General features: G+C 42.3%; 1 protein-coding gene across 2 annotated transcripts in view; it reads right to left on the bottom strand.

Annotated features, from left to right (window-relative positions):
* Positions 1 to 3,033: 3,033 nt before the first annotated feature.
* The window catches only part of SLC2A13 (solute carrier family 2 member 13), a 105,878-nt gene continuing 88,789 nt past the window's right edge, over positions 3,034 to 20,122 (bottom strand). The window contains exons 8-11 of one of the 2 annotated variants that reach the window (XM_083463531.1): positions 13,947 to 14,068; positions 12,341 to 12,493; positions 10,851 to 11,004; positions 3,034 to 7,804 (exon numbers count right to left, since the gene is read on the bottom strand). In XM_083463531.1, the coding sequence (XP_083319657.1) occupies positions 7,795 to 7,804; positions 10,851 to 11,004; positions 12,341 to 12,493; positions 13,947 to 14,068 (439 nt within the window). In that variant the 3' untranslated portion in view covers positions 3,034 to 7,794. Of the gene's footprint in view, positions 11,005 to 12,340; positions 12,494 to 13,946; positions 14,069 to 20,122 lie in introns of both variants that reach the window. The other variant, XM_083463530.1, reaches the window with a different exon arrangement.

Genomic DNA, 20,122 nt, shown 5'->3' with positions numbered 1-20,122 from the left:
TAGCAGGAAGCTATCTAACTAAATAACCATTTCCAAAACTCAATTTGCTTGCAAGAGGATTTGATTTCCAGGCTGCATTCCACACAGGCTCCTTTGTCAGCTACATCCGTCACCTCAAAAAGGGCCTTCAAACCTTTGCCAAAAAGGAGTCAGTTCCAACAGAATTAATAGTACTGCCAAGCAAATATGACCACATGGTCCAGAATCAACATCCAACCTTTAATAGTTATTCTTTCCCAGTAATGTTTCATAAAGTGGTCCCATCACAGTTACCTTCAAAAATCCACCTGCTCATATAGAGGGCTAGCAATCTTATGAAGGGTTTTAGCATAGCCTTTTGTGCAATCCTAAGCACGTTTACTCAGGAGTAAGTCGTCCTGAGTTCAACGAGGCATTCTCCCCGGTAAGTGCATTTAGGATTGCAGACCAAGATTGTAAATTGCTTGGGGCAGGGATTTTTGCTGTGCCGTTGACAATGCTATTTATACAACAATTATTTCAAAATGTATGCAAGACACCATTTGAGTAAAAGCGACCAGTGCTCGGTTATGTTGTTCCATATTTAAATACTACTTTTCTTCACTGGGAAGCAGTTTGAAGTTGTATGTATTACACTGGCTAATAATATTAATAACAACAATAATAGCAAGAATTCATTTATATGCCACCCATCTGATTGGGCTGCCCCTGCCACCCTGGGCAGCCTCCAGCAAATTAAAACATCAAACGCAGTAAGACGTCAAACGTTTAAATACTTCCCTCTACAGGGTTGCCTTCAGATGCCTTCTAAAAGTCAGAGAGTTGTTTATTTCCTGGACATCTGATGGGAAGGCGTTCCACAGACCAGGCGCCACCGCTGAGAAGGCCCTCCACACATTTCCATATTCCAAGAAACTGTGATTAGTAGTGCGTCTCTGCTAGATAAATATGCTCATGTTGGATAATATGCGAAGTAGCCCTACGAACAGTCAGAAGGGTAGACCTCAGTGACCTCATAAGGTCACCCTTGATCAATGTTCTCACCAGTGATGCACATTGCAGAGAAAAAAGGCTGATTGTCACATGGAATCTGGCGTCTGTGACCACGTTGTACGTGGCACCGCGTAACCGAAGTCACCAACCCGCTTCATTCATATGTTATTGATAAACGCCCATCCACAAGGAGACATCAACTGTAGAGCCTATATGAAGGCAAAGGAAATTCCAGCTGCTGTTTCCTAGGATACCTGAGTTTCCTGACTATGCACCCCCTTGTCCAGATTAATCTGAATTTTGTGGCAGCAGCTGCATTCTGCCGAAATGCCTGCTTGCTCACCATAAGCATATGTAAATAGCAAAATTTTTAAAATCCTGTCGATATAGAATGAAGCCAGTGGAGCAGAATCGTCGCAGACAATCACTCTTTGGAATCTCATTCGGGCTCTCCATCTCCAGATCTAAAGCTTTCGCATTTTCCCAACAAATCAGATAGGCAGTAATGATTTCTGACCCCACAGGGAAGTTTTATTTAAAAGCTATCAAGCAGGGGGCATAAGCCATCTTCCTCTCTAGCTCATAAGAAAATTGCTTACTCCGTTGCGGCTACTTTTAGACGACTCCCGTCTTTTCCAAGTAATAAGCAAGCAGCAGCGGCTGCTGACTTGTGACTTTGCTTTGATGCCACTACACAGCACACAACATACCCCCCCCCCACCTCTCCCCGGCAAATTCATTAGGCAGGATTGCGTCAAAGCACCAGGGAATAGCAGGAGGGGAAGCGGTACTCGCGCCCACGCAGAAAAAGGTTTCGCTGTCATCTTGCATCGGTGGCATTCAGGGAAGATGCAAAATCATCAAGTCTACTGCGTTTAGACTGCAGATCAGCAGGACGGGCAGTTATTATCTTTAAGTTGAGGCCTGGATCCAAAGAGCTGTGCAACCACTTTCCGCACACCCAGAAAGCTTTGGATCTCAAGTTCTTCGTGCAGATCTTCCTCATGGCAAACCTTGAAAAGCAGTCTGCATGGCACGGCCTCCCAGCAGATCAAAATAAAAATCATCGTCATGGCCAAACCCTCAGCCTTTGGATCTCGTCGCTATTAAGAAGGATCGCTTCTCAGCAATATCTTCATGCAGTTTTCACATAGGTATTTTAGTTCCACTTGTGCTCACTTTACGGTATGCCTTGAGAAACAAGAGGGAGGCCTAATGTTTTACCATATGACGACATTAAAACTTGCTGCCTTCTGGGTAAAGATCTGAGGATTATATGAGAAATGGCATTTCTTGTCCAAATTAGCATACACAGCTGTAGGCCTCAGGTACCCATTTGCAATTTTAAAGTTTTGCTGCCAAGTCTAGGTGGGTGTCTGAGTAGAGAAAACTTCCTAGCTAAGGCAGTTGTTAAAAAATAAATAAATAGACATTCGAATTCTATACCAGCTGCCTTAAAAAGCAGAGTATTTTGCTTTTCACAGTCACAATTTGTGGGTGGTTTTAATCGAAGCATAGTGTTAACTTTGGACACTAAAGGCAGCCTTTGATAGGTCAAAGTTAACAAATGACCAAATGCTACATAGATCACTATGGATTTTATGACGTGTCTTGACATTTATCAGTTTAATTGCCATAAAATCAAAAAGTGCTTCAAAAGTGACCTTTCACATGAAAAGGGGTCTCTTTTTCGGGGTTGTTTTGGAGCAGAGAAAAAGTTAGTTTCAGACCATAGCTAAGTTACCTTGGGCTCTAAAGTTAAGGGTGTTTACAACTCAAGGAGTCCATAGCCCCATTTTCCTGGGTATGACTGTTTAAAGCTTGCTGAATGAAGGCAAAATCTGAGACTGGCTGACATCATATTGGAATTAGAACTTTTATGCAGCATCATTCAGCAAGACTTCAGGAGTTTAGCCTCCTATGAATTTTACTACCACTTAGGAGAGGTAGGTGTCATTTTGCAAAATATATTCACACAATTCCTTATTAGGTTCTCTCACAGCAGTTTCTTGACTGTGTTCTTTCAAACTCTGTCAAGTACAAATAAAACCCCAAGAAAGGTTTTGTAATCAAGTGCCTCACCTTTATTTTTTGTTCATTTACAATTGTCAGACAATTCTTTAATAAAGATATTTATTCTTATGTAGAGAGACACTGAACTTTCAGGAGGGTAATTTGAACATAAAAACATTCAGCTGTGTAGCACTACATTGTCATAAAATTTACACCACTTTTTATACATTATAGGCTTGGTTGGTTGAGCGACAAAACGGCATTATGTTGAATGTGGAGGGAGGGGACGATGACTGATTCAATACATGCCTTTCTGATGTGACAGGCAGAATTCCTCACGTGTTATTTCACCACCCAAATTTCACACGGCGAGGTGTTTGCCTAAAAATCACCTGCATGTGGAAACAAATGCTTGTGTTGAGGCATAACTGCTTTTGGACGCCACTTCAGACTTGGGCGGCGGATCGGTGGAGAGATATGGGAGAAATATGACTGAATATTCTGCAGCAGGAGAGGTGAGACAAATGTATAACTAAATTTTCTTCCATAAAAAGAAAATCCCCGACATCTAGCTTTCTAAGTGCCGGGAACTTTAAAAAACAAACATAAAACAATACAGTCCAGTACCAATCATGTACTTAAACATGTTCCAGGACAGAGGCTCTAATACAGATTTTTTTCTCTTTTATATCAATCCATGTGACCCTTGAAGTAGAAAACATCTACTTCCCTTCTTTGGTATGTTACATAAAATAAAATAAAATGTCAACATCCATTTGGAAAAGACCCAAAGAATATATGTACTCCAACATTATATATTTATATGTAAAGCTTTATAGTTACACATGCCCAGTTCCTGAATGTAATATAGTTTATATTTATTACATACAAAAATTTATAGAAACTAGTTTCTTACACTAATTTTAACTGCTTTGATTTCAAGAGATGCAAGTCAGATTAGGAAATATGTTTTCATATTGTAATAACAAATCTGTTGGCTAAAATATTTTCATATACAGTACTTGGAACAACATTAGCACTTTGTTACAAAACACCACAGTGATTATTATTGGCACATTAAAAACCTTTCTCTATATGAAAATACACAAAATAAATAACTCCCCAATATTTTTCTTATTTTTAAATCTATGTAATTACCTTTAAATAATTTACTCTCCAGTACTGGAGCCATTTTTACCGAGAAGAATATACTTTGCTGACTTCTTACCTTGAAAACATTATTTCAACTGAAACCATTCTAGGTTACACCAAATGGTAGCTGTACACAAGGCTATTTATAGAAAACAACAATTTTGCAAGAAAAAAAAGTGACTTGTTTAAATCCAAAGAATAATTCAGGATTATTTTGTCATCAGTAGCTACATTTAAGCTGTCAAAGTTACCCGCAATAACACACGTTTTAATAATTAAAAAACCCCATAAAACACATATTGTAGCCTCACTGCTTCTGGCCTGATGCACATCCAGAAAAGAGGCAAAAGAAAGAAAAACGCACAAATCAATTGATTAAAGTGCTACTCAGATAATTTATCTTCACATTAATTTTTCAAATACTGATTTCATTGCAGCTTCTCTCACGTTTCTAGAAGTTTTAAGGACTACCGGGAAACAGATTTTACATTTAGCGATAACCACGGGCACAGTCCACTGGGAGCTTCTCCTATGAAGGGCCATCAAGTGAAACGGAAGATGTACAAAAACATCCATGGGCTCATATCTATAGAATGCAACCAAAGTTGCAGTAACTTCTGAATCACTCGTTTTGAGCTAGTACTGGGTGAACCTACCTTGTCGCCCTGGACCTAGCTCAAAATCAAGTCTAGCCTTTCGAAGTCCAAGCTGGGGTTGGTGGACAGTTCAGCTTTTAGGTCCCCATGATTACTGGTGACACAATGGACACTCTTCACCCCCCTTCTACTGCCGCTGAGAATTAATTTTAATTCCTCCAATCTGAATTGAGTGAGCTGAGAAGACGTCAAAATAAAAACTCACAGATCCAGAAGCAACGGATCCAGAAGCATGCTTATTAGGTACATTATGTTGCTTAGAGACACTGGGAAGTTAAAGCTGGCCCTTTGACATGCCTTGAAACGATCTCCCAGTAGGTAAATTTCAGAAAGGGCAGAGGGAAATTGGAAGCTGGAGTCCAAACAACCATCAGGCCAAATATGGGCTTCCGCTGTAATTAATGGTGCTCCTTTATTTATTTTTAAATGGGCACTCTCTTCTGAATCCATCCAATTCTGAAATGTGATGCCACCCCTAGTTTAAGCCAACACAGTTCTTCTTGGTGCACAATGCTTGGCATGTATGTTGGCTATATGCTTATATGCAGTCTGTAAATTTCTCAACCAGGAGCCACCAAGCTTTCAGGGCCACTGGGCATTCTTGGAGTTTTGAGAAGGTGCCATGGGCAGCAGGCACAAAAGGCTACCGTGGGGACATGGCATAATGGATGCCACATCTCTGAGACGTGGGACCAGAAAATGGTAAGGGCATTCAATGGTGAAAAGGGGATCTGCATCAGCTACTACTGCCCTCACTCGCAAAGAATTTGTACACCATTTCTGTTCTGAACAGATGGGAGAGTGGGTTGTCCTGGCATCCAATGAAACGTGGGAATGTTTACAGGACCATGTTTAAAGGGGCATGTTCAATATAGGAAGGGCCGAGCCAGTGCAAACAGGAACAGAGCAAAAACAGCCAACAGTTTCTGGTGTCTTGTGGATTTCTGAGGTCACCAAAGGATGTACTGGAGGATGAACTGGCACCTACTTGCACTAAGTTGGCAACTCTTTCCCAATGCCTGCTTTGAGATCCCTCTTTTTTGTCCTATATAGGCGAGCTGCTCTATGTCTGAGATGGAATGCATTCTTGTACAAAGCCTTCTATGCTGAATGGGACAGAGTCTACTACTATTTTGGTATATTTACTGAATACATTCCAAACCCGCTTAATGTTCTTTAATCTTTATAGAATTCTCAACGACAACACCTCATCGTTACTAATGGTGGGTATCAATCATAACCTGTTTCCTTGGCGTTTCCCTCAGTGGTCTTAGACCTTAAAAACATATTGACTTCCCATTCCTAATGTGAGCTTCCTTCAAAATAAATTCTACATGATCTCCTGCTCTCATTTTGCTTGTAACAGTGCTTTCACTATAATTCACAGGACAATAAAAGTTATGGAAATTAAGTCTGGTGCGCATATAACAAGCAAGGCTACTTGTTTTTATTAAGTTCCTAAGAACTCACCCTATTTACTCATGCTTAATAACTTAAGGGGGGGGGGAGAGAATGTATAACAGAAAATAAATGAATATTTTCTACTTAGCTAAATCAGTAGGGCATGGGACTCTTAATCTCAGGTCGTGGGTTTGAGCCCCATGTTGGGTAAAATATTTGTGTATTGCAGGGGGGTTGGACTAGATGACCCACGTGGTCCCTTCTATACCATTCTATCATACTATGAGACAAATCAAAATCTACCTGAATGTTGAACAAAATAGAAGATATGGATAAACCAGGGCGGGAGAGGGAGAGACAGAATTAACCAACAATCCTGAATTATCATTATTTTCCAAAGATGTGTTTGTAACAACAATGTGCTATTTTAGATCATCCCAGAGCGGGCTGCATGGTTTGTGACAAACATCTATTTAGAGCAATCACCTTCTGATTCAATCAGACAAGCAACAAATAAGTGTTATTGTCCCAAAGCAGGTAATTAGAGCCATAAGATGGTGAGCATATTGAGCTCTGATAGTACCAATCACCTGCCCTATCAAATGTGCTCCCTTGGACCCAAACTGGTATGGTCCATTCCACACACAACCCTAGGTGTAGACAGATGCCACCACTCCAATCCTGCACTGCAAATTTTTGTGCCCAAAGGACCTGATCCTCGGATTGGAAGCCTCCGTCCAACTGCAGATTGCTTTTGCTAAGCTAGGATGAGTTCTTAGAAGAGGTATTTTAAGATTTCTCAAATACACCATATCTGAAACTACTAACTGACCTGAAGCACAATAGATCTGAATCGAACAGACCTAGAGAAACATGTGGGCATTAGAACGTTTGAATAAAAGTGTTGTGCTTAGGTATGCTGTCTGTGTTCTGTTACAAATAAAAGTCCTAGTAGAAGAGATGGACCTGCTACATTGGAGAACATTCAAGATTAGTCATACTTAAGTGACGTCCAACGATCTCAATGGGCCTACTCTTGAGTAGGGCTAAACTACATATCATCTATTGTAATTAAATAGCTGTATCTCGAATATTAAAACTAGGCTTTTCTGACAAAGTTAAGATGTAAAATATAAACAAAAATATGCTGTAAAATAGAAACATTTCCCCTTTACTCTTTGATTATAAACATTCACAGATTCCAAAAATAAAAACCCCAATTTTGTAGGACTTTTTCAAGTAACATTCAATTCATTGTTATTATAAGTAATTCTTGGTACTGTGACTAAGGCATTATTACAGCATAAAGCAACATCAAAAGGAAGACTTATGCCAGCGTGTTCAGAAGGGAAAATAAAGCAATGGGGGAAAGGTGGCTGTGGATTTTGTGCTCTTGTTAGTGAGCTCAAATATACTGCTTTCGGCCTCTAACAGGTAGAGAGAGGGGGAAAATGTCAGGCCTGGCTTTAAAAAAATATACTCCCTAAGAAGATAAAATATGTTTCAGAAAAAGAGATGAGGATGGCGGATGGCTGAACATCATTTGAGAGAATGTCAAAGAACCAAAATGCTGGCTAATGCTTTTCCGTTGATAAAGACGTCAGCGCAGTCTGGAAAAATAAGAAAGTTAATATAAATGGGAACACTATTTGCAATGCTCAACACATGGGCTTGTGACAAGGTTCTGTCTGGAGCAATCGTCTTTTGATCTGATTGGGAGAGCAAGGAACAATTTTTATTGTCCCAAAGCAGATAAGCAGAGCCACAGAAGACGAATAGATCACCAATTAAACACCCATATCCTATGTGGCTTTAAGTCCCAACCCTGCAAATTTCTGAGATCAGTTTGAAATCTCCTCCTGGGCATACCTTTCACACATTTCCCCTCAATTAAGGCTTTAGAGGCAGGAAAACCAGTGAAGGCATATTTAAGGACTGGCCCTATTAAAGGCAGCATTTTGGCACAGACTTCATTATCACTGGACTTTATTGGTCATTGCAACCAATTCCAAGAGAATGTTTAAGGGGCAGGCAGAAACCAGTTTCATCATAAAAGCAGACCGGTTTGGTGTATTTGCCCATTTTTAAAAGGCAGATGCAGCTTAAACCCATTTTAAGGCAACACTGTTCGTTTGATGGAACCATACATTTCAAAGTTGAACGGTGGCTGTGGAAAATGTGGAATTGTTCTGGAAAGAGAGCAGCTAGCTTGAAAAGGTGAAGCTCTACACATCAGAGCCTTGAGAAAGACAGCGCTTCCTTTCCATCAGTTCCCTGCCTGAAACTTCAAAAGGTTAAAAGGGCACATGGATGTTTAGCAGAAAGAGCCAGTGGGAATGTAAGTCCTCTTTGGGGTCACTCTCATGCCAAACCTCCCAAACAGCTTTTCAAATGTGGGTTTTACAAGCAGCACTTAAAAATGAATGATTAATTTGCCTTTTAAAGGCATCCTTTGCTGAAGAAAAGTCTTATTTCCTTTCTCCCAGTCACAAAGGAGGATGCATATGCCTTAAATGCAATTTGGAAGAGGCTATAAACTACAGATCGGGGTCTATAATATTATCCCCTTAACTGGTTTTTTTTTAAAATCCCCAAAGTCTCTTGAGCCAAATGCTATTCAAGGGAAGCAGAATCAGAAGGGGCAGGGGGAATAACAGGAGACACCCAGTCAATATAGCAGAAATTTGATGGCAGCACTAACTCTTTGATTAGTGCAGTTACTAACCTAGGTAAAGGTAAAGGGACCCCTGACCATTAGGTGCAGGAGTGGCCGACTCTGGAGTTGCAGCGCTCATCTCGCTTTATTGGCCGAGGGAGCCGGCATACAGCTTCTGGGTCATGTGGCCAGCATGGCTAAGCTGCTTCTGGAGAACCAGAGCAGCGCACGGAAACGCCGTTTACCTTCCCGCTGGAGTGGTACCTATTTATCTACTTGCACTTTGACATGCTTTCGAACTACTAGGTTGGCAGGAGCAGGGACAAAGCAACGGGAGCTCACCCCGTCGCGGGGATTCAAACCGCCGACCTTCTGATCGGCAAGCCCTAGGCTCTGTGGTTTAACCCACAGCGCCACCCGTGTCCCTTAGTTGCTAACCTAGACATGTGCTTTTAACTTCTAGTTCTTCTGCAGAACCACCTTTTCCTTAGGTATACAATTATATGCAGGAGGGGGTAGGAGAACTTTGTGGCCTTCCAGGAGTTGTTGGCACTATAACTACCAACTACCACCATTTCTGACCACTGGCCACACTGGCTGGAGCTGATGGGAATTTAGGTTCAACAGCATCCTAAGGGGCACAGGACCCCCACACCTGATGTAGGCTTCAGAGTGTTCTGTACTACAGCCCTTTCGTTTTTACTTTTCTGTGTTTAGCTGGAAGTGAAGGTTCCACACAGTATTTAATCCAGAACTATATTACCAACCATGCTTTCCTCAATGGCCAAGAGTCTTCTGCAGTGTTTAACCATGAGCAAGTTTCATTCAAGAAAAGGTGCTCAACCAAGTTAATGGAAAGTTTCCTGCGCACAGGTCCCGCCTGTTTCTTTGATCTTTTGGAGAGGAATAGAGATGAACATTAGTTGCTCCAATGGTGCTTTCCATTCTTTGGGGAGGGCAGAATAAGGGGAAATAAATGGGCGTTAGGAAGCTCTGTGTATCTGCCCCCTCACCCTTTTTATGGTAGAAGTTCTAGCTCACCCATAGCTTCATAAAGGAGAAGTGGCTTCATGAAGGGATCAGCTTTTGTCAAATTTTACCAGGTTCAAGGAAGCAATGTGCATGGATCTGCTGTTGAACAAAACAGACTGATACCCAGAATTGCTCGCGTGCAGTTGTGTTTCAAGCAACCACCCACAACACTACCCAAGAGAGAATGCTAAAAACCAGTGCCAAAATTTTCTGCAGACCTGCCCTGTGGCTGTTCTCGGGGGTCCCTTGTGCAGAGCAATGGTCGTAAAACAGTGGCAAGTTATTACAAAGATAGGCATGCCCAAAGGAAGGAAGGAAGGAAGCAACCCAAAGGGCTGCAACACCCTGCCTTCTCCTTGCATACAAATGAATCTACTTTTGAAAGAAGTAATAATATTAAATTACAATTTCCACAGCAGGCAGCCGATTTCTCTCTCTCTCTCCCGCTTGTTTTGTAAGAGGCTGAGCACTTTTGTATCAACCCTCGGTTGCCAGGTAACCGTACTTTAATGATTCATTTGGTTTCTGACTAGCTGTTCTTTTTCACTTTTTTCAAGTGGGACAAAAATGCATGGTATATCCTCAATTGAGTTTGGTATCGTCATTTCTAAGACCTCAGACATACACCCACCTGGAATGTTTGTATCCTCCCAGAATAATTCCCTCCCCCTCACAATTGTCCCTTTTTGACTAATTGAAAGATCAGTGTCCTGTTTTGCTGTATTCGTCTCAAATGACATGGTTTGGAACAGGAAAGTGAAGCTGGATAAGACAGTAGAAAGGAGAACCAGACCAGAAGCAGGGCAGTGAGGTCATCAAGAACAGCTCCTTCACCACCACCCCCTGCCAAAAACAACACCACCCCGGCTTGATTAAATACACCAGCAGCTGAAAATCATTCCACATCAGAAGCATCATTGTCAGAAAGATGGTAATTACTTCCCTTCACCCGGATATATTCAATATACCTCCCGTCATCTGAATCTGAAATGCCACATGTACACAGTGAGTTCTCAAATAAGCATTCAATTTCCTCCAGTTTCTTCCCTTTCGTCTCAGGAAGGCAGCCGTAGAGGAAAATGAGTCCCACAAAAGCAAATCCTGCATAAAGGAAGAATGCTCCTGCAATACAAACAAACAAACAAACAACCCCCCCAGAAACAGAGTTAATAGAAAGTTTTCCTCTAAAACAAAATACAAGGTCACAACAATAAAAGATCTACTGTATATCTTAGCAAAGTTAAAATGAAGGTTTCAGAAACAAATAATTATTTTAATATGCATTCAAATAATTATATTGGTCAAGATTCCAAATATTTAATTTTTGCAAAACCATGATGGCGTCCCATTTAAAATTTCTTTAGTAAAGAGACTTGCTAAAGAATGCAAGTTACCACAGAGAGAGACTGGAGGAACTCAGTAATATGGGTTTTTGGGAAAAGGGCAAGGCTATCAGCTAGATTATGGGATGTGGGTGGCGCTGTGGGTTAAACCACAGAGCCTAGGACTTGCCAATCGGAAGGTTGGTGGTTCGAATCCCCGCAACGGGGTGAGCTGCCATTGCTCGGTCCCTGCTCCTGCCAACCTAGCAGTTCAAAAGCACGTCAAAGTGCAAGTAGATAAATAGGTACCTCTCCGGCGGGAAGGTAAACGGCGTTTCCGTGCACTGCTCTGGTTTTCCAGAAGCAGCTTAGTCATGCTGGCCACATGACCCAGAAGCTGTATGCCAGCATCCTTGGACAATAAAGCGAGATGAGCGCTGCAACCCCAGAGTTGGTCACAACCTAATGGTCAGGGGTCCCTTTACCTTTTTCAGCTAGATTACAAGCAGCATGACTTGAAGGACTCAGGAATGTGTCCCCAGACACGTCCTGGCATCATGGTGAAGCTGGCAAGGCTGCCCTGTCAATGGTAACTGCTGAGCCTCCACACCAGGCCCTGGATGCCACCTTTGTTTTCCTAAAGTGCAATGTCCCAGACTTTCCACTGTTCCATGCCAACATGGGTTTTTGTCACCACAATGTCACACAGCCAAGCATTACATTTTGGGAGAGCTAGAATTTATGGGTACAAGCACAACTGTTGAGGAACCAACAGAGAGCATGTGGCCAAGGGCCTCTCAACCCTGAAACTGGCCCAGGATGACTCAGTGATGGGTGGCTTGGCAACACACCCTGTTCTTAAAGCCAAATGATTAAAAAATGTAAAACGTCTACTACTTGGAAGTGTAACTACTCACAAACCACTGAAAGCACTAATACAGCTTTGGGAGCGCTGTTTAGAAACAGAACTCAGCAACACAAAGTCTTGAAAAGAGAATATATACACCAATTTTCTAGAGGCCTTTAAAAAGGAAAGCTAAACTGCCCATCGAGACCTTAGCTGATGAAAAGCTAAAATTCCAAGGATCTTAAACGTAATGATCTTGGTACTATTTAAGACAGAACACACTTCTTACCATAGTACGTCAGATATTCAGCTGTGTGCAGAAATGTAAGTGACACTAGGACGTTGAAAATCCAGTTCACGCCGGAAGAACAGGCATTTCCTGTACTTCTAGCCCAAAGGGGGTATATTTCAGAATTTACTGTCCATGGCATTGGTCCCATTCCTTTTAAAAGAAACATGCCACAAAATTAATTTTAATAAACATTCACATCAAATACTAAAGGATCTTCAAAAATGGGATGTGGTACAAACAGAATGTTGGAACAGTAATATTTTACTTCAGTAGAAAGCCGCCATATGAGGAAAAATTAAGTTACTCAGAGATCTAAATCTTATATTGGGGGGGGGGGAGGTATTATTCAGTACACACTAGTGTCTGTTGGGAGTGACAGAAGGAAATGGAGATTGAAGAATATTGTACCTAACTGTGGATCTGATGAAGGGATACTTTTGGGAACAGGAAGGCAGAAGTCAACCTGTTTTTATAGATGCATAGATGGAGGTATTCCAACCATTATTGTATGTATTCCTGTGGCTTAGAAAGATGACTCTTTATCGTACATATTTCTGTAGTTCAGAAAATTGTCATTTGAATAGAATTACTTAAGTACAGTGGTACCTTGGTTTAAGAATAGCTTAGTTTATGAACAACTTGGATTAAGAACACTTCAAACCCAGACGTAGGTGTTTTGGTTTGTGAACTTTGCCTTGGAAGCAGAACATGTTCCGCTTCCTGCTGAGTGTGTTCCATTTGTAAATTGAGTCCCCTGCTGCTATGGGAAAGCACACCTTGGTTTAAGAACGGAATTCCGGAACGGATTAAGTTCGTAAACCAAGGTACCACTGTAGTTAAATGCTTGTTCCTACAATGCTAAAAGGACTAACTCTTCAACACACTGACACTCGGCACATGGAGCTGATAGTTTTAGCAAGATGAATATACGAAGGATATTGAAACTGGCAAGGGCACCAAGAAAAGCAAAGAGATACATGGGCTTTTGGGGGATTATTTTAAGTAAAGGAATGAGGTATGGAATGTGTTAACAATATGCAGAAATGGCAGGAGAATGTAGCCTTAATCCCCCTCCTTTGATTTTTCATTTAAATTTAAAATCAAGGAAGTGAACAGCAACATTAAGGGAACTGGAAAAGGGGGAGAAATTCCTGTAACACTGGGGGGGAAAATATGAAAAATTAAAAAGGTATAGTAAAACAAAGGCCGAGTAGCAAGATGATATTAATCATTATTGCAAAGGTCAATCTGTTGAGTTGTTACATTCCAGGAGAGTTCTTGATCCAATATGAGCCTGAGGCTCTCACACGGACGTCTTTCTCGGGGGGGGGGAGGGTAATGAGTGAGTGAACTGGGTTATACCAGTTATTTGAAAGCAATATCTCCCTGCCCACTCTTGTCAGAGAACAGAGGTTTTCAATCCGGTGGCCAAGGAGACAGTGTGTTCAAATAAAGGCATTCGCTCATCATTTTCTCCTCGAAGTGAGGCAGGCACACAAATATGTCTAAGACTTTTATCAGTCCTAGAACTTTTCCTGGAATATAACAGCTCCACAGGTCCAATTTATTTCACATGAAAACTAAACATGCCAAATCTGTTTACCTGGTGCAAAGAAAACCAGGTATAAAATAAGTCCCACGAGCGCCGTCCAAGAGTATGGTGTAGGGCAGAAGTTATATGCCCAATATGTCTCTTCAGTTTTGAATCTGGTCTCGTTTGAACATCTGCAAGATAGCCAGCATATAAAACAAAGGTTTAAAGGTAAAACCGACATCTATAAGCAAAGAGCAAAACAAAGGCTTAAGGATAAAGTGAGCGCCTACAAGGAAAGAATAAGAATCATTAAGTTACAGCAGGCAGACTCAGACCAGAGAAACATAGTGCCTTCTGGCTAAAAGCAGATCACTGCATGCAGGCAAAGTCTCTAGAAGAAGACCGTTCCATAATACCGCAGGCAGCTTATTCCATTGCTGAATTATTCTTATAGACAGAAACTTGACAAAAAATGATGCCCTGTGTATTTCAGAAGTGTTGCTTATTTTCCTGGACAAATATTGCTGCTCTTCTGATCTCCAGAGGGGTAGCTGTGTCAGTCTCCCACAGCACCCCCTCCCAAAAAACCCCCCACCCATAACAAAATAAGTCTCGTGGTACCTAAAAAGCTAATAAATAATTTTATTCATTTATTTTACTTAGGAACAGTTGCTTATGAAACATCCCGAAGCCATTACAATAAAAACATAGCCATAAAAATATACAGAAAACCAGTTTCGGATCAGGACAGATACAGAACAGGGTGGGGTAAATATCTCCACTTAAAAGGCTTGTTGAAATAAGAAGGTCTTCAACAGCTGCTGAAAAGAAAACAGAGATGATATTTGTGTGATATATTATGGGATGGAGTTTTTAAGGGTAGGTGCAGTCACATTAAAGGCACGATTCCTACACCATACGGAATGAACCTCCTGATGACATGGTATCTGCCGGAGGGCCTCTCAGGTATACAAAAGATGAGGTGGCATTTTAGATATCCTGGTCCCAAGTCGTACAGGGCATTGTTCAGGGAAGTTTTTAATGTGTGACATTTTAGTGTATTTTTTGACTTTGTTGGAAGCCGCCCAGAGTGGTGGGGAAACCCAGCCAGATGGGTGGGGTACAAATAATACATTATTAATTATTATTATTATTATTATTATTATTATTTGCACCAGCATCTTGAACTGAGCTCAGTAATGAACTGGTGGCATTGAGCAGTCAAGCCCACTTGCCCACAAAAGCTTATGCTGTATAATTACCGTATTTTTTGCTCTACAAGACTCACTTTTTCCCTCCTAAAAAGTCAGGGGAAATGTGTGTGCGTCTTATGGAGCGAATGCAGGCTGCACAGCTATCCCAGAACCCAGAACTGCAAGAGGGATCGCTGCGCAGCAAAAATAGCGATCCCTCTTGTTGTTCTGGCTTCTGAGATTCAGAATTTTTTCCCCCTTGTTTTCCTCCTCCAAAACCTAGGTGCGTCTTATGGTCAGGTGCGTCTTATAGAGTGAAAAATACGACGATTTGTTAGATGCCTCAAGATTCTTGTTGTTTTGCAGCTCTTCTGAGATTCTTTTAAAGCTCAGAACTGCCTTGAACCTTTTCTGCAAGCGAAACATACACACACACAGTTCCTTTAGGACCCTGGAGTAAGATTCTACACACCGTTGTGGAAGGGTTTCCCCACGCTACAGAAGGCATAAGTGCCCAGAAGGCAGAATGCCATGATCATCAAGCTTCTCACATGGGGAAAGAATAACAACATTTCTGAAGCACATAAAAACCAGAATGCTGTAGAAGGTAAAAAATTAACTGTATTCTGACTGCAAGCGTGCAGTCAAAATAAACAGGCCCCATTTCCTTTGTTCAGAGACTACCAACAGTAGCAGATGCCAGCTGGTAAGTACTTGCCTAAGTAGTTCTACTTCATGCATGGCTGTTCGTATTTCTCTATGCAACTGCATACGCAGATCCATTATCACATGGAGGAGGGGGGAAAGTGAGAACTGGGATTGGGAAATGGTTTCTCCTAGAAGCTCAGCCAGTTCTTTGATTTGGGGAACCTGTCTATGATCAGATTTGAAAGCCACCGGGAGAGAGCAAGCTTTGAATGCAAGCAGGTGTCCAATACAAATCCTAAACTGCTCCCCTTCACAGTCTAGTTTTCCCCCATCAGTTTGGCTTTAATTTTTGACTGCTTTGTCTGTCTTTTCATACCATTAGCCACCTTGAACTTGAAAATGTTTATATCTGGCAGTCCCTTATAGAAAATAAATAAACCAAATCTCATGTAGGCTTAAATATTGTAAAGATCGTATCAGCTGGAACCACAATCTCTTCTTTCTCATTTCATCTGCTTGTTTTGTATGAAGTGTGATGGCTGACTCCAGTAACCATGAGAGCCTTTGTGATAAGCCTTACATGGTAAAATAGTTATATATTCGCCCATTATTGCTAGTAATTAAGGGTAGAGGAGGCTTTGCATTGAAGAGCAGCACTACGCACATGCGCGGTGGGTTTCTCCCCTACTAAACAAGTGGATTCAACACATCTAATTCTTACTCTGACCCACCTTGTATGGCCAGATTCTTGCATTTACGTCAGTTTAAATTACGGACAATAGGATAACAGCTTCACATCCCATCAGCTCCTTTTAGTATTGCCGTTACTATTTTTTGAGCAGGTGCACAGTGATGAATAGTGGCTGATTATCCATGTTTGAAGTGTCTTGAAGCAAACAATACTGTAATTGGCTTAGTAGATTCCTTTCAGGCAGCACTGCAGCTGCCCACTAAAGTGAAGTCCAATGTTTTCTTAGGAACGCAGTAAATAAAGATGCTAGTCAGTTTGTCATCTTGTATCCCTGTTAGGTGGTATGAAGCTGTCTGCTCAGTAGCTTACATTTGTAATTACCAAAAGGCCCATCCTTATAACTGGCAGAATATGCAAAGCAAGAACACATGAACGTCTTGAGGTCTCATAAGGCGGGGGTTGGCAAGGTTTACCTTGCCTGGGCTGGTTCACTCCAGCAGAGATCCCTCCATGGGCTGGATCGGGCGTGTGCGGCCGCGATTTCCGGCGTCTGCACAGATGCGATTTCCAGCACCGTGGAAGCGAGTCCCCGCTCTGTGCCGGTTTAGCACAGCGTGCGGGGACTCACCAAGCAGGCAGCTCGTTTTGGGGGCGGCTCGGGGGCCGGTTAAACGACTCCCGTGGGCCGCTTGTGGCCCATGGGCCTTAGGCTGCCTACCCCTGTCATAAGGGATGCAGTGCATCTCTAGATGCTCTGCACTTGAAATCTCTACTGCAGGAACAAGGCCGGAGAGCAGTCTTCTGCCTTTAACATAATAGAGATCCTAGGAACCAGGAGAATCAGCAGGGTTTGGCAGTGTCCCAGACTGCAAGTCAAGAATCAAGCCTCTCCTGTCTACATAGCCTCACCTCTCTATCTGGGGACCTGATTCTTGGGCATGCTAAAGGATGGTGAAACTCTACAGATTGGTTTCTGTATACACAGGCATGCAGAGACTATAACCCTGGGCAGAAATAACTTCCATCTTCACACGTATAGCACTCAGGATGTTCTCCATTTTTCATCTTCATCTGAAGATAGCAGGGGTCTTCCTGTGAACAACTTGTGGCCTTACAACTTCTATCAGCCCCAGTCAGCATGGACAATGGTCAGTGATGATGTCAGTTGTAGGCAAATAACATCTGGGAGGGCCAAAAAATTCTCCTGCCCTGACTTAGGCGAAGTGCAGATTAAGTGAGGATTTCTAGCTGAGCTGCAGGGCAGGAGTGAATGTGAAGATGAGAGACCTATTCACTTTAAAATACTGCATGGAAGGCAGCAGGAAATGAAGCTGCTTACTCATTCCTACCAACCTTGCTGGAAACACCAAAAATCTTCTTTCCTTCATCACTCCATTAATAGCTACAGTGCCCTGAAACACAAACCAGGATGACAAACGAGACACGAAGCTGAGAGATTCACGATAGGCTCTTGTGCCTCTAATTTCTTTTAAAAGCAAATAACTGAACATGCTATTTATACTGTTAGGAAAGCTTAGCCTTCACTCTCCCAATGTGCACGAGGTGGTATTTCCTGGAAAGAAGGGTGAATGGGCAAAGATGCTCAGTTATTCTACCAGATAGGAAGAAAATAGGGCACATAAATGGAATTACAACTTCTCACCTCATTTACGGATTCCTTTCTTCACCAGCCTCCAATACTTGTGCATATTGCAGCAGGTGATTTAGGCCAAATTAGATTAGATGGTGGTGATCTGCTGATAGTAGTAATTATTTCCTATTTTTCTAAATAAAAAAAACTGTCATGGGAGCAGCCACGATTGCCTTAATGCAACAAATAGCAACTCCAGGGTGAGTGGATTGCTTTTGAAATATGGCACAGGAGAAAGGGTTAACCCCCTGCCACATAGCATGTGGCCCTGTACCTTATTATATGAGACAAAGATGGATACCCTGTTGGATCAATCCAACAACCTCTGATGGATTATTTAGATTATGTCACACTGTGTATGTCCAAAGAACAGCTCCCACAAAAAACGTCCTTGCATAGTCAAAGCCTTTTGCTGCTTCTTGAGACCTTCAGCATTCCCCTGAGTTTGGCTCTTACTTCCGTTCTTCCAGCTGTGTCAGGGCTGATGGGATTCAAAGCCTTTCCTTCAGCAACTGAAAAGCCATGGCAGCACAGGGCCAAAGGTGCTATCTTCTCTTAGCTCAAACTGGAGTCAGGTGTTCCCTGGATGATACGTTTTCCAATTGCTTTGTTGACTTTGGCTCCACCAACTCCCCACTTTCCTTGTCACACAGGATCAGAAAGCCAAGATGCCTGGCAGCTTGTTTTCCCAACTGTCACATTTAATTAGCCTCTCCAATTCCCATAGCTTCTTTAGCCATTCCCAGAGCTTGTTGCTTCTGAGCATGCTCATTAGTGTTGGCAAGTTGAGAGCTCTAGGAATTCTTCTCCATCTGCCTCAGACCTATTTTTTCAGCAAACCCCTGGAGAGGTATAAACAGAATGCCAGCCGGTTTTAAATCAGCTTTGTTGCTATTGCAAAAGCAAGCAGGAATTCCAAGGAGCCCGAGGGATGCATTATTAAAGGGCTAGTGCAGTCACTTTCCAGAATAGCTGTTCAAAGTAACCATGGGGAGGTGGAGAAGAGAGGCAGACATTCTTCAACTTGCTCTTCACTGACAGGGAACATGGCATACCCACAAAAAGGAGCTGGCTTGGGATGGCGAGAAAGCAGCATATATTTCTGATGTGTACAGAATCAAATAATTTTAAGTTGGAAGGATCATCTAGTTGAACCCACTGCGATGCAAGAATCCTGCCCACAGCTATCCCTGGGTGGGCTTGAAACACCAACCTTCTGGTTAACAGCCAGCCACAATGACCCTTTGCACCACCTGAGATGCCAGGCACTAGTTCAAGTTCATGTTCATGTTCATAATAGACAGAGCTCTAAACTTGTAACTATAGCCAAAGTCTAGCAAATATGCGCCTTTTGGGACGGCATCTTCAACACAGAACACAGGAAAAGATCCAGGCCACTGATGACGGTTGAAGCTGAAATGACACGTGTTCCACAGGAAATCAAGTCACATCATTGGTCTACCTGGGACTTTTTGAATGCAAAACAGTTGCTCTACCACTGTGTAACAGCCTTTCCATTATTATTTCCAGCAATATTCTTGTTTTTCAAATGTAAGACATGGCCTTGTTGTTGTTGTTTAGTTGTTTCCGACTCATCGTGACCCCATGGACCAGAGCACGCCAGGCACTCCTGTCTTCCACTGCCTCCCGCAGTTTGGTCAAACTCATGCTGGTAGCTTCAAGAACGCTGTCCAACCATCTTGTCCTCTGTCATCCCCTTCTCCTTGTGCCCTCCATCTTTCCCAGCATCAGGGTCTTTTCCAGGGAGTCTTCTCTTCTCATGAGGTGGCCAAAGTACTGGAGCCTCAGCTTCATGATCTGTCCTTCCAGTGAGCAATCAGGGCTGATTTCCTTCAGAATGGATCAGTTCGATCTTCTTGCAGCCCATGGGACTCTCAAGAGTCTCCCTCCAGCACCATAAATCAAAAGCATCAATTCTTCGGCAATCAGCCTTCTTTATGGTCCAGCTCTCACTTCCATACATCACTACTGGGAAAACCATAGCTTTAACCATACAGGCCTTTGTTGGCAAGGTGATGCTGTCTGGCCTTACCAAGCTGCT

Source organism: Podarcis liolepis (genome assembly GCF_965112155.1).
Source record: "Podarcis liolepis genome assembly, chromosome: 10".
Taxonomy (NCBI): Eukaryota; Metazoa; Chordata; class Lepidosauria; order Squamata; family Lacertidae; genus Podarcis; species Podarcis liolepis.
Note: the sequence above shows the minus strand (reverse complement) of the source record. Positions and strands in the feature narration are given on the sequence as shown.